Genomic DNA, 12,765 nt, shown 5'->3' with positions numbered 1-12,765 from the left:
GGCTTCGGTTATGAAAGTTATAATGAAAGTTATTGATGATTCAAGATTTGTTCGTGAAAACTTTCATACTCAGATATCAAACAAATTTGTGCATACACACAATTAGTGAATGAGATCCAGTGTCTCAATTATTCAATTCAACTTGCATATTTGATAGCACAAACAGCAAAGAGCTGCAGTGATGATGGTTGTAGGCCAACCCGGAAGTTAGCATCACCCTGGTTCCCTTGACAAAAAACAATAGCATTTTTCCATTGGCTTTTAGATTAATGCAGAAAACTAGATTTGTGTCCAACAAAATTTAGATTTGTACATGTTTTTATTTCCAGGATAATCTTCACAACTTTGAACTTTGAAGCTAAAAACAATCACCAGAAATAAATAGCTAAGCGTAGATTAAACTAACTACACCCCGGTCATATGACTTCAACATCACAACCATTACGCTTCCAACTTTTTCAGTCTTAACTAAAAAATAATAATTAAATTTCCCCTGAAAGTTTGGTTTAGAATAGTTTAGCAAGAGCTCAATCATGAGGCTGGGAAAATGGATTAATGAGTAGTTTACCTGTTCGGTGTGATGCCGTTTAATGTCGCCAACAAAATTTTGAATTTGTGAAATCTTGAAATCTTGAGCTTGTGTTAACCACATACCTTATTTTAGACATTAAACCAAAAACTCTGGACAAGACTTCTGGACAAAAAAAACTGTTTCTGGGTTTTGGCCTAAAAATGTACGTCATCCCTGTAGCAGTCTATTTAGACAAACACTAAAAAAATGGGTCACACTTTAGATTAGGGTCCAATTCTCACCATTAACTAACTATTAACTATGACTTTTACCTCAAACTCCTAATTAGGGCTTTTAAGGTAAGTTAGTAAGGTAGTTGTTAAGTTTAGGTATAGGATAGAAATTGGGTGGAATTTTTAAGGATGTAGAATATGGTCATGTAGAATAAGGTATAGTAGGCCTACTAATAAAGAGCCAAAATACTAGTAATATGCATGCTAATAAGCAACTAATTAATAGTGAGAATTGGACCCTAAACTAAAGTGTCACCAAAAAATGACGTCCCTTCTCAGGCCCATGGCATCCCTTCAGCAAAAGGTGTTGAACCCCAGAGGCAGACAGACTTGGGCATGACTCAGAGTCTTGCCTTCCTGCCCGGTCACTGGTCTGAATGCTTAGTGTTATGGCCAGTGGATCAAATTTTCATTAGTGTGGATGCTGAAGCTCTACCGTGCTAATCCATGCCCATTAGATACCCACTTCACTTGCTATAATAAGACAGTGATCTAACCAGGGCAAAAAAGAAGGTCCACAGTGTATCTGGCACACAAGCGTTTCTACCTCGGGACAGGATTCATCATAGACTGGCATCAGAGCAAAAACAGGATTTTAAAATTGGTAAGTTTTGCTATAATGAGAGGATTCGTTTGTTCCGTGATCTATGCGACTCGGTTTAAACAAGAGTTTTCAGGCATGATTTGAGATCAAAGGAGTACATATGAATCCATCACAATGAAAGGATAAAAATCTGATTATTTTAGTGGGGAAAAATCTCAAAATAAATTATTCTTCTGGGCTGATTTTATTGAAGGCTGGACACTATTAATATCATCATGCCTGTGCCATACACTGACGTATCTAAGGAGAAAGATCAACGGGAGCTGTGCTCGGACACAGATGGAGGTAAGTTTCTTCAAACAGCATGCCATCTCAATGGATATGACTGATTCAATGAAAGCAGCTTGAAAGAAACAGCACTATGACGTGTGGGATAATAATCAAAACAGTCTGTAAAGTGAAAACAGAGCCAAATTTTCACTTTCTTCTCTGGCATGTCTCAACTGCTTTGACTCGGTTCCCAAAACAGTAAGGGTATTTGTAATGTAATATGACAGCCGGAGATGAAATGCTTTACTCCAAGAGATCATGACTCATCCACGCCTGATTGGGAAAGATCTGAACCCTCTTAAACATTACAGAACAAACAGCAGGCTGAGGTTACACCCAGACGCCTGTGTCAAATTTAATGATTTAATCAGCCGCACATATTGAGCTCATGCTTGGAGTCAAGATGGTGACATTAAGTAGGAATGATTACACAGTATTAAAGCAAACCTCTGAATGTCTATGAAAAATAACGTTTTTCATTAACATTTAAATGTGATGTGATTGCTAGTTTATAGTGCTGTAATTACTAGCTTATAACATTATGTTATTTCAGAATGGATCGTAGTTCTGTGATTAATATAAAATGCGTTTCAATATATCTGTGCATGTAAATCAGCATGTCTGAACCTGGGAAAGAAGATCAGTGTTCCTCAGGATCTGATGATGGAGGAGCTCAATCTACTGTCAAACAGAGGATCCATTATGTTTCACGAGAGACTCAAAAGAGTGGAGAGATTCACCTTGGAGAATATAGCAAACAGACAGATCAATGTAAGATATCTTACTGTGTTCACAAGGTTAAAGTCAACATGAAATCAGAATGGACCCCATTTACTCAAAGGAATATTCCTGGTTCAATACTGTTTACATTTATGAATTTGGTCCCAATGTTAACCAATAGTCAAATAGCCATGATTATTATTTGAGTGTAATGTGAATAATCAAATATTATTTTTATGCGGATTAACTTTAAGATTGCGGCGATTATAACAAATAATATATTTGAATAAATCATGTTACATTTGGGACTATCTTGAGGGTGACCTACGTCAAAAAGCCTCCTTAAAATGTTCAGGAGGAAACTCCACAATCAACTGCAAACTCACATTTAGGTCCGGCTCCATTCTGGTCTGCAATGCCCACTTTTCATGATCCAATCAATCCCTTATGGAGAAAATCACACCCTGCCCTATTTTCTTCTCATTGAATATCCTGTTTCACTCAGAATTGCGAGAGTTTAACTTTACAGAAGTAAAATGTGTTGTGAAAGCTTATTTGAATGTGAGACCAGGTATGTCCAATCCTGCTCCTGGAGGGCCAACGTCCTGAAGAGTTTCTCTCCAACCTGCTGACTGGACGTTTCTAGTCACCCCGAAGACTTTGATTAGCAGGTTTAGGTGTTAAAACCGTTAAGGCTAAACAGGATTGGAGACCCTGAGGTAAACCTAAGATGTTTACTGAGGTAAACCAACTAGGAAATAACTGGAGGACCACCTTCCAGTAGCATTTAGCATTACCTGAACCAGTTAATCAAGGTCTTCAGGATGACTAGAAACTTCAAGGCAGCAGGTGTTTTGGAGCTAAACTCCTCAGGCCCTCCAGAAGAAGGTATTAGACACCCCTGATGTAACTATTAATCCCGTACTCATAAAAATAAAGGTTCTTTTTGCATCGCTGCAAAAAAAAAAAAACCTTTTCAGAAACTTTATTTTTAAGAGTGAGGTTCAGAAATAATGTATGATGTTTTAACACTATACCTAGCTCTTAGAGGAAAGCCTTCAAGGTCAGAAAGACAAACAAGGAGAGAAAGGAGGAGAGTACTTCACCTCTGAAATCTACATCACCCAGCCTGGAAAAAATAACCTGGTCACCACACTCAAGAGCACAGTCGCTAAGAAAGGAAACCCAAGCTTGCTTGCACCTGGTAAATACATGAACAATGTGTATCTTTAATTCTGTAGGAGTATATTAAGTTCAAGTTTGTACCCAAAGTCAAGGGAAACCCACATTTCTTTCACACAGGTTATGGGGGACACCTGAAAGAGGTTCCTCCTGAAAAGTTCAATGTCACTGTGATCCCCAAGTCTTACCAATCACCCTGGGAGGAAAAGCTCATTGACAGAGAAACACTTCTGGCTACTATAAGTACCAGCCTTCCTGAACCACCTTACAAACTCACCCCAGCCAACTACAAATGCTTCAACAGGTACCCATTAAGCACAACTACTGGCATCCTCATTAGTAAATTCAGCATTAAGGAAATTTAAGTAAAAATTTATTCCATTTACTATCTAAACATAGGTTACTGGTCTTATTGTAAATGCTTCATATAATAATAATAAAAAAAAAATTGGTTATGTAATCTTTGATGAATGTTTTGCTGATGTCACAAGCTACTGAATAATGTTAACAAATAGCGAGTTAGCTACCTACATATTTTCCAGCTGAAAATGGTTTCATTTGGACATAAGATTATGGAAGTAAAATGGGTTTCAAACAGCAATAGAGTGCAAAAGTGTCTGCCCACTTTTTTAATTGCCTTGGTTTTGAAAGCATTTCTCCCAATAATTTCCCCCCACCAAAGGTATCTTTAAAAAGTATTTAAGAGTTAGAAACCATATGAACCAAACCAACCAGCTATGAGGAGAATCACAACATAAAAAACTTTTATTTAAAGCTGAAGTAAAAATCGGACAAAAAGGCAAAGGTATTAGACTGTGCACTTAATGGCTTCTTAGCACGTCCACTCGTCTGTTAGGAAAAATCGGATTATTTTTAATCACTTTTGTTCTTTACAGAGCTCCTACGCCATTTGGTGGGACAGCAGGTACGGTGAGGACTCTGCCGCTACCTGGTTTTGAGATGCTGCAGGCTCACACAGAGCCACACCTAACCTGGGACAGGATGTGCCACCGGCCCAATTTCAACCGTACGCCAAGGGGCTGGAGAACCCAGTACTATATAGAGTCTCCGGATTTGTGAAGCTGGTGAATTTTGGCTAAATTTAGTGAGGACTAAGTTTCTGAGGGATGCCTAAGTGTACGCCACTGTGAATTGTGAGCTGAGCCATCAAGTACCAATTTAACGTTTACATACATTATCTGTTAATATGCTATGATACGGTTTACGTAAACATTCACACAGTATTTCAAAATGTGAAGCATCTTTAATGTAAGCACAAACAGACAGCTGTACATTAAAAAAAGTCTTAAAAACAATTCGGGATGACACACTTCATTCTTTATATTTAGAGGACAAGAAATGGACACTAGTGGGAACTGTAATATCAACAATGGAATATTCTAGAGGTGTCGGATAATACAGTGTCAAAAACAAAAATGAAGATGTCAGGCATTTGAAATAGTCAATAGTGCCCCCATTTGGTAATTGTTGGTCACTGCAACCAATTCTTTGCCATTTGGCCGTAGAAAAGGCATGATCTCTCTTTCATCAAGGGCCATTATAAAACAAAAGCTTAAAAAGAAAAGTTCTTCTCTCGTAGTTTAAATTCTAATGTTTTCTGTATGCATTTGCATTCCATCTTATTCGCTTGCTCTGAAAATGAGTGACATAAACATTCCAAAAAATGAGAGCAGAGATGACATCACTCTGGGTTCAGTTGTTCAGTGGACCTCACTGAACAGTGAGGTAAGCTCTATGATTATCTAGGGGCCTCCATGGCGACTTGCATGAGCGCCCATCCGCTGAGGATCCTGGGATGGGTAGTGGACCTGTCCAGGGGGCCTCATGCCCATTGGAGGGGGCATTGAAGGGGCCATGGGATCCATGGTGTGGAACATAGGAGGACCAAAACCTGGAGAGAACAGATTAGGTTAATGGGGATAAGTGAAGCGCTTCACCTTGAATTACTAACAGGCCAAAAAAACAGGAAAGGGGAAGTGAGTGGGGTGAAGCTTACCAGGTGGTGGGGGCATGGCAACCCCAGGTGGAGGAGGAAGTCCCAGGTTCATGACAGCAGGGGAGCTGGTTGGAGGCAGGTTGAAGTAATTGGTGGAGGCATCTTCATCAGACACAGGGGGTGGAGGCAGAGCTGTTGAAAAGATATATGAGAAAGGAAAAATTCACACACTGCTTCAACTTATGCAATATACAGTGGCCCCCAATTTATTTTGGAATAATCTTAAAAGTACAATTTAATTTACTAGTGTGACAAGTCAAGCTAAAAAATTAAAATAAAATTAAATAAATAAATAAATATAGTCAACGAGTGGATCTCTGAGCTGGTGTGAGTGAGTGGAGGCGGGGCTCACTTGCATATTATATATCTATACTGTTCAACAATAAAAAAAATAAAAAAAAATTTTTTATTTAAATAAAAATCAAAACCTTTAAGCAGTACATTTAAGCTTAGTTTTATTTTAATTTACTTACTAAATCACTGTAAATTTAATTTACTAGTGTGAGAGGTCAAGCTCCAAAATAAATAAATAAATATTTAAAAGCAATCCATACAATTCTCAATAAGTAAATCAATTAATTTAACAAATAAATTTAATCAGTATTAATATTAAATTAACATAGTATTTAATTTACTAGTGAAAGATCTAACTACAAAAATAAAAAAAATAATATTTAAAAGCAATTCATCATAAATAAATGGATAAAAATAAAATACATTTATAAGCAGTGCATTTAATCATACTTTTATTTATCATTGTACATTTATTTAATTTACTAGAGTGTCTGACAGGTCAAGCTCCAAAAATAAATGAATTAATAACATGCATACATTTCAGTCAGAACCACTGACATAAACTCATATTATTTTACTAAAACAAACATGCATGTATGAGAGACTTTGGCACATACCACCAGGGAGCCCTGGCACTGGCTCCAGATGGATTCCACTCTCCGTCACCCCATCCTTCTCTTTCCCTCGAGCCGCCTGTGACCTAAACGACACACAGCAACATTCAGTACCGCCACCACATACATGAGACTGGGTGATTTTCAAGTTATTGCACTCTCAGTCACCGACCTGCCCCATTTAACATTGAGCCGGCGTCCATTAATGATGAGTTTATTAAAGGACTTCTCTGCAGCCGTCTCTGCGGCCTGCCGTGTGGCGAACTGGATGAAAGCACACTGCTGCCTTTGAACAATGGTGATGGTACGAATCTCCCCAAACTGGTAGAAGTGATTCCTTTGTGGAAAAAAGAAAACTGGAATCTTTAATCAAGAAATGACACAAGAGAGAAAAAGGATAGGATTTTTTGGCCTCAATATAATATAAAATAAAACAGCACATTAATAAAATAATAATACTCTTTAAAATGGTTCCTAAATAAATTACATTTTGTTCAATTCCCTGTGGTGAAAATCAAGCTTTTGTTGCAATGTTGTTTATATGTCTATGTGGTGTTTTTAATCTGCTTTAAGACAAACCATGTGCAAATTCATTCAAAGTCAACACCATTGCGGAGTATTATCAAACACCATACAAAATATAGTACCCCCTATTTTCTCCTTAAAACTGCAGTGAAAAAGAGTGTCACAAAAACACGGTTTGAAGTCGCTGGTGTTTCTGACGTCACAAACTACCTTGTAACCAATCACATCACAACATATGATTGTCAACGAGTGGATCTCTGAGCTGGTGTGAGTGAGTGGAGGTGGAGCTCATTTGCATATTCATAGAACCAAGTATACTAAATTAGGCAAGGGTGTAGAGTTACATTCAATCTATTTTAAGGCATTAACAATTTTTGTTTTAAGGAAAAAACATTTAAATATGTAATTTCAGTGATCAAAGATAAGTTTTTAGGGATAAAATTGACAACATGAGGACTTTATTTTACAATTATGCATGCAGCTTTAGATGGATCATATATAAACACATATATATAAAGACACTATATAAAAACATTTAAAACATTCTGTTGACTAAGTAACTTTGCAACTACATGTCAACTAACTCTCATTAGAGAGTTAGTAGACTGTCTGCAAACTCTATTGTGATGGTCCTCCAACAGACATTCTACTGACTTAGTGTAACTTTGCAAGTACATCTCAACTTATTCTAACCCTAATCCTACCAGTCTGCTTGTAATCTACTAACACTCTAATGAGAGTTAGTAGACATGTATGTACAACGTCACTTATAATCAACAGAATGTGTTAAAGAGACCATCAAAATAAAGTGAAACTAAATTCATGTCACCAATGGGCCACTTAAAATTAACTACTAAAGGCAAAACAAATATCATTAAAAAACTTGAAAGGGAGATACTTTCTGTATGCTGATTAAGATCGCACTTTTTTTTACAGTCCTGTTCCCCATGTACATACTATGTACTTATAATAATAGCAATAACTGGGTAACAACTAGGTACTAACCCTGAACCTAACCTTAACCCATGGAGTTACCTTATATTACCAGTACTTTCTTAGACAAGTACACATACTGTAAAATAAAGTGCAACCCTGATTAATAAAAAAAGTCCATGGGCAAGTTGAGTGTCAACTAACCAAATATAGCTTTAAGAGCTCTAAAGTGCACTTACCTGAGCTCAGAATCTGTAACGTTTTCTCCCAGCCCCCCAATATAGAGCGTGGTGATGGACTTGTCCTCAGGTACGTCCAGTCTGGGCATAGTGGAGGCCCGCTTCAAGAGTTTATCAGCCACAGGATCATTAATGCCATAGTAACGGTCCTTAATGTTCTGATCAGCCAGCGGGTCATCTGGATCGGTGGGCTTTTCATGCCTGTGATATCAAAGCAATGCATTTCAACACAAATGTAATCAAAATTCATAATTGCTAATACATAATTCACACCTTAAGCATATTTCATTAAAAAGCCACTCGAAAAAAATGGACGAGTTTATCAAGCAAGCAATCTGATCCAAAAGACATGAAGCAAAATGAAAATCACGACCACCTGGGTGTTTTCCGACAATGGAGAATTTTGGGTCGTCATTTTACACCGATAAAAGACTGTTAAGATGTTGCTCACCTGTACGGACACTCTTCCCCTCTCTTACACTCCCCTTTCACCCAAAAGGAACAGATGTGAGGTCTGTTCCTCTTGTAGTACGGCGTGGTACGAGCCAGTTTCAGCAGCATATCGCTGCTGCTCGGTGCCTTCCCAAGCAGCCCCACGGGTCTCGTGCCATCAGAGTTAGCGATCTACACACCAAAACATTACAATTATTTGACCCACAGACACAAAGAAGTATTTTCATTCACTATGCTATGTTATCATGTGGAAATCCTTAAAGATTTCTTTGATGTGCCAATGCAGACAGACGTCACAAAACACATGAATAAATGTGTAATATAAGGAAAATGTACCTCTCTCTCCATATTCTGAGTGTAATACTCCTTATTCACGTCCGATCTCGGTACTTCATCTTTAACGGACAGCCCAGTGTCACGAACCTGAATGGGCAAGCCTGTCCAAAGCAGAAAAATTATCTTGATTATTTAGGAATCTTTACAATAAAATAATTATGATATTAAAATTCAAAACTGACTTTTTATCTCAATGACTTTTGAGCTTTAACTTCAACTTTAAGTCATTATTTAGATTTTTTTTTTTTTAAGTGATAATTTAGACTATGTCATAATTTCAACTTGGTTTCAGTTTTCCTCAGAATAACAGCTGTGCCTCCTCACTAGCTATGTTTCCATCCACCTATTTTTATGCTAATTTTGGGATATTGCATTAAAAAAAAGTTGCATGGAAATGCTAAGATGCGCATAAATTCTAAAAATGTGCATAAACAAAACGTACACGCTCAATTGAGGTGGACAGATTTTTTATCTGATAAAAAGACATCTACCGAAAAATCCCTCGATGTGCAACAAAAACTCACATGACTTTGCCTAAACAGTGGATGTGATTGGATAACTTGGACTTCATGGCACAGCATCTCAAATGTTGGTTTGATTATTCTGAAATGCTTGAGCCAAACTCTGTCATCGAAATGATTATATGGTATAATGACCTTGTGTAATGAGAAGTGTCTCGCATGATTGCGTTCCCAAACACCAGGCATCCAACTCAAGATAACATGACAGCGTTTGTTGTGTTTCGTCTCTGTGAAAATGAAGCCACGGTGACTTTCATTTTTTATTACAGATAATGTTCTCTAACACATGGAATAGAAACGCTGCTCTATTCACAATTGTTTTACATGGTATTCCAACTTTGAATGGAAACAGTTACTGTTATAACACGCATCTAGCTCATGAGCCAGTGTTTTCAGCATCTCAGAGTGCATTCTCAATCTCTGCATGTGCTGGGAGTTTAACATGCACTTGGGAACACAACATTCACCAGTGAACGAGCCTTTAAGGTTGTGGCAATTTTTCCAAGTGGTATCAAATGGTATTGAACATTGATTTTTTTAGCGGTATTATAAGGCAAGTTAGAAATTCCTGTATTTTGATAACATTAAAGGAATAGTTCACTTCATTTTAATTCTGTCATAATTTACTCACCCTCAAGTTGTTTCAAACCTGTATGAATTTCTTTCTTCTGCTGAACACAAAGGGTAAACAGAGAGTTGATGTACCCCATTGACTTCCATAGTAGGAAAAAAATACTATGGAAGTCAATGGGGTACATCAAACGTTTGGTTACCGACATTCTTCAAAATAACTTATTTTGTGTTCAGAGGAAGAAAGAAATTCATCCAAGTTTGGAACAACTTGAGGGTGAGTAAATGATGACAGAATACTCATTTTTAAGTGAACTATTCCTTAACAGATATTTATATATCCACAGTATAGCCACAAATTAGGATTTTATTAGCTGAAATTCTACACCATAACAGTTCTGCATTACCATATTCCAGATCCAGGAGGCAAGTCTGACAGACATTCTTCATTTTACTGCAGGTCTGACACACTTCTGTCTTCTTAAAGCGCATCCTGACTCCAGGACACCAGCGGAACACCGTGAAGGGACGCGCACAGATCTAGAGGATAGGAAGAATAGAGAATATAACAACATGCTGCACTTTCAAAATGTGGGAAAAAAAATATGGAGCATCGTTTTTCAAGAGCAATTTTTGTTTTTTGTTTTACCAATGAAAATCCATGACTTTGTTGTGTACTGGATAGGGATTTTTGACAAATAATTTAAGCGATTACTGGACTGAGTTTCTACTTGTATATTTGAATTAATACATTAGTAAATAGAAACGTTCTGAGATGACTGTGGGAACACTGCCAGGAGCACATGTAGCATTTTTTGTGAGGATGAAAGCAGTAGTACCTTGCACTCCTTGCCAAATTTCTCTTTGGTCTGTTAAAAGAAATACATATACAAAGTGAAAATTTGTTTAAATACAAACTAATACAACTATCATTGAATATACTAATAATTAACACATGAAACTGCACTAACTCTACTCACCATGCGGATATAAGGGTTTTCTCCCAAGCATGTTTGACAGAGGATGGGAAAATCCTGTTCAAATAAATACAATTCAACAATTAGATAAATAAACATACAAGTTTTGAACTACTGTTATTATATACATACACACACACAACCATATTATCACTATTATACATGCACGTTTTAATTAAAAATAACTACTTAACTGTTATTAGTGTTATATAAACTCTTTTGTTAACAGGACACTCTTCATTTTTAACGATTATAATAAGCCTTTCTCGTCATTTTACTTTCAATGAGAGGTTTATTTAAGTCTAAAAAGAACAGTTACAATACAGTGACAGGAAAGAGGATGTTCACACTATTCTGTTAGCAAATACCGGTGATTCGTTGACGGTTTACAGTAAATGTAAGTTATATAAAAACATTTTGACTAGCCTAACGATAAGAATGGGGTTTCATTAGCCAAAACCTAAGACACTACAGAAGGGGATCCTAGAAAAGGCTTTGATTTGGCGAGCTCAAAATAAAGAACGTAAATGCACCAGTCGCAACATGTAATACTTGTTAAATCTTCTTAAAATATTTTATACTCACCGAATCCTCCCAGTTTTGCCTGTTGTAAGTGTTGGATCCTAACGACGTCGCCATTGCTACAGGCTAGCGCGAACGGAATCTTTACCTACAATGCTTTGCGTCTATAGGGCCGGGAGAGAATCGCAGCGCCACCTAAAGTCATGGAGGAATGTATACATTTCTCCTCATTCTGGATGGGAAAATTCTGCATAAGATATTTAGGCCTGGGGGCTGGGGCTGGTTGCATAAACATAATCATTCATATGTTAAAACAGTGTCTTGAGTTCTAGTATGACCCACTTGCAGTCAGTCAGGGGCAGTCAGTCTTACTTTTCGGTATCAGATTAGGCCAATCTATGTTTTTATGTAACTGATTTAAAAATGACCAGTCTTAAATATATATTTTTTTTCATGTCTAACTTGTAAGACTAGTCTTAGCAGTTTATGCAACCGGTTTCACAGACAGGGTTTAGATTAAGCCAGGATTATTTAGGATTTAGTTAAATTAGGACATTTAAGTAGTTTTTATGAATGTGCCTTAGAAAAAAAAACATTGGTTGTGCATGCTGAGGCAAAACAATGTCAGTGACATATTTAAAATATGTCTGTGCAAGTTACTTTTAGTTAAAACAGCTCAAACATGCATTTTAGTCTGGAACTAGGCTTAAGTCTTGTCTGTGAAACCGGACGTTTTAATGTAGACCTTGCCAATTTACCCAACGTCTGTGGAATATCAGATACAATATTAAAGGAGCTGTATGTAAGAAATGTATTTCAATTAATCATAAAATGGCCCTGATATGTCACTAGACATTAAGAAATCATGTTCATTTCAAATACTTATATGACTGACAACAGTAGTACGGCCAGGATATTGTCATTTAAAAAGTGAAGTTGCAGCCCTCAACTGATGTTGATGTTGTCATCTTGTGTTTTGGCCTGAAGCGCCACCCTCCACCTATCTACCAATCACGAAGTCAGTAGTGTTTCGGCATCCGGATTGCCAGCTCAGCTCTAGTTACCACAGCTGCAGCTACAAACGTTCGTGCTGGATCCTGCAGCCTATCTGGCAACCTCGAGTCAGGGGGGAGGGGGAGGGGATACACCGCTCTACAGTAATTTGAAAGTGATTGCAGTACCAG

At 37.3% G+C, this 12,765-nt stretch overlaps 2 protein-coding genes across 2 annotated transcripts; one reads left to right on the top strand and one right to left on the bottom strand.

Moving 5' to 3' along the window:
* Window positions 1–1,285: 1,285 nt before the first annotated feature.
* LOC311097245 (myozenin-2) lies at window positions 1,286–4,668 on the top strand. The gene is made up of 6 exons (XM_084136799.1): window positions 1,286–1,408; window positions 1,602–1,693; window positions 2,295–2,449; window positions 3,440–3,602; window positions 3,701–3,884; window positions 4,477–4,668. Exons 2-6 carry the CDS (start codon window positions 1,624–1,626, stop codon window positions 4,658–4,660), a joined length of 756 nt encoding a protein of 251 aa, XP_083992925.1. The 5' UTR covers window positions 1,286–1,408; window positions 1,602–1,623; the 3' UTR covers window positions 4,661–4,668.
* A 156-nt stretch (window positions 4,669–4,824) lies between these two features.
* Window positions 4,825–11,760, bottom strand: rbm22 (RNA binding motif protein 22). Its single transcript, XM_084136798.1, has 11 exons — window positions 11,645–11,760; window positions 11,063–11,116; window positions 10,922–10,951; window positions 10,490–10,622; window positions 8,992–9,092; window positions 8,654–8,826; window positions 8,203–8,403; window positions 6,678–6,842; window positions 6,509–6,591; window positions 5,598–5,729; window positions 4,825–5,492 (listed from the first exon to the last, which is right to left on the bottom strand). The coding sequence occupies exons 1-11, from the start codon at window positions 11,696–11,698 to the stop codon at window positions 5,344–5,346; spliced, it is 1,275 nt and encodes a 424-aa protein (XP_083992924.1). The 5' UTR covers window positions 11,699–11,760; the 3' UTR covers window positions 4,825–5,343.
* Between the last annotated feature and the right edge of the window lie 1,005 nt (window positions 11,761–12,765).

This window comes from Abramis brama (genome assembly GCF_963993115.1).
Source record: "Abramis brama genome assembly, chromosome: 15".
Taxonomy (NCBI): Eukaryota; Metazoa; Chordata; class Actinopteri; order Cypriniformes; family Leuciscidae; genus Abramis; species Abramis brama.
This window is presented reverse-complemented; position numbering and strand designations above follow the sequence as displayed.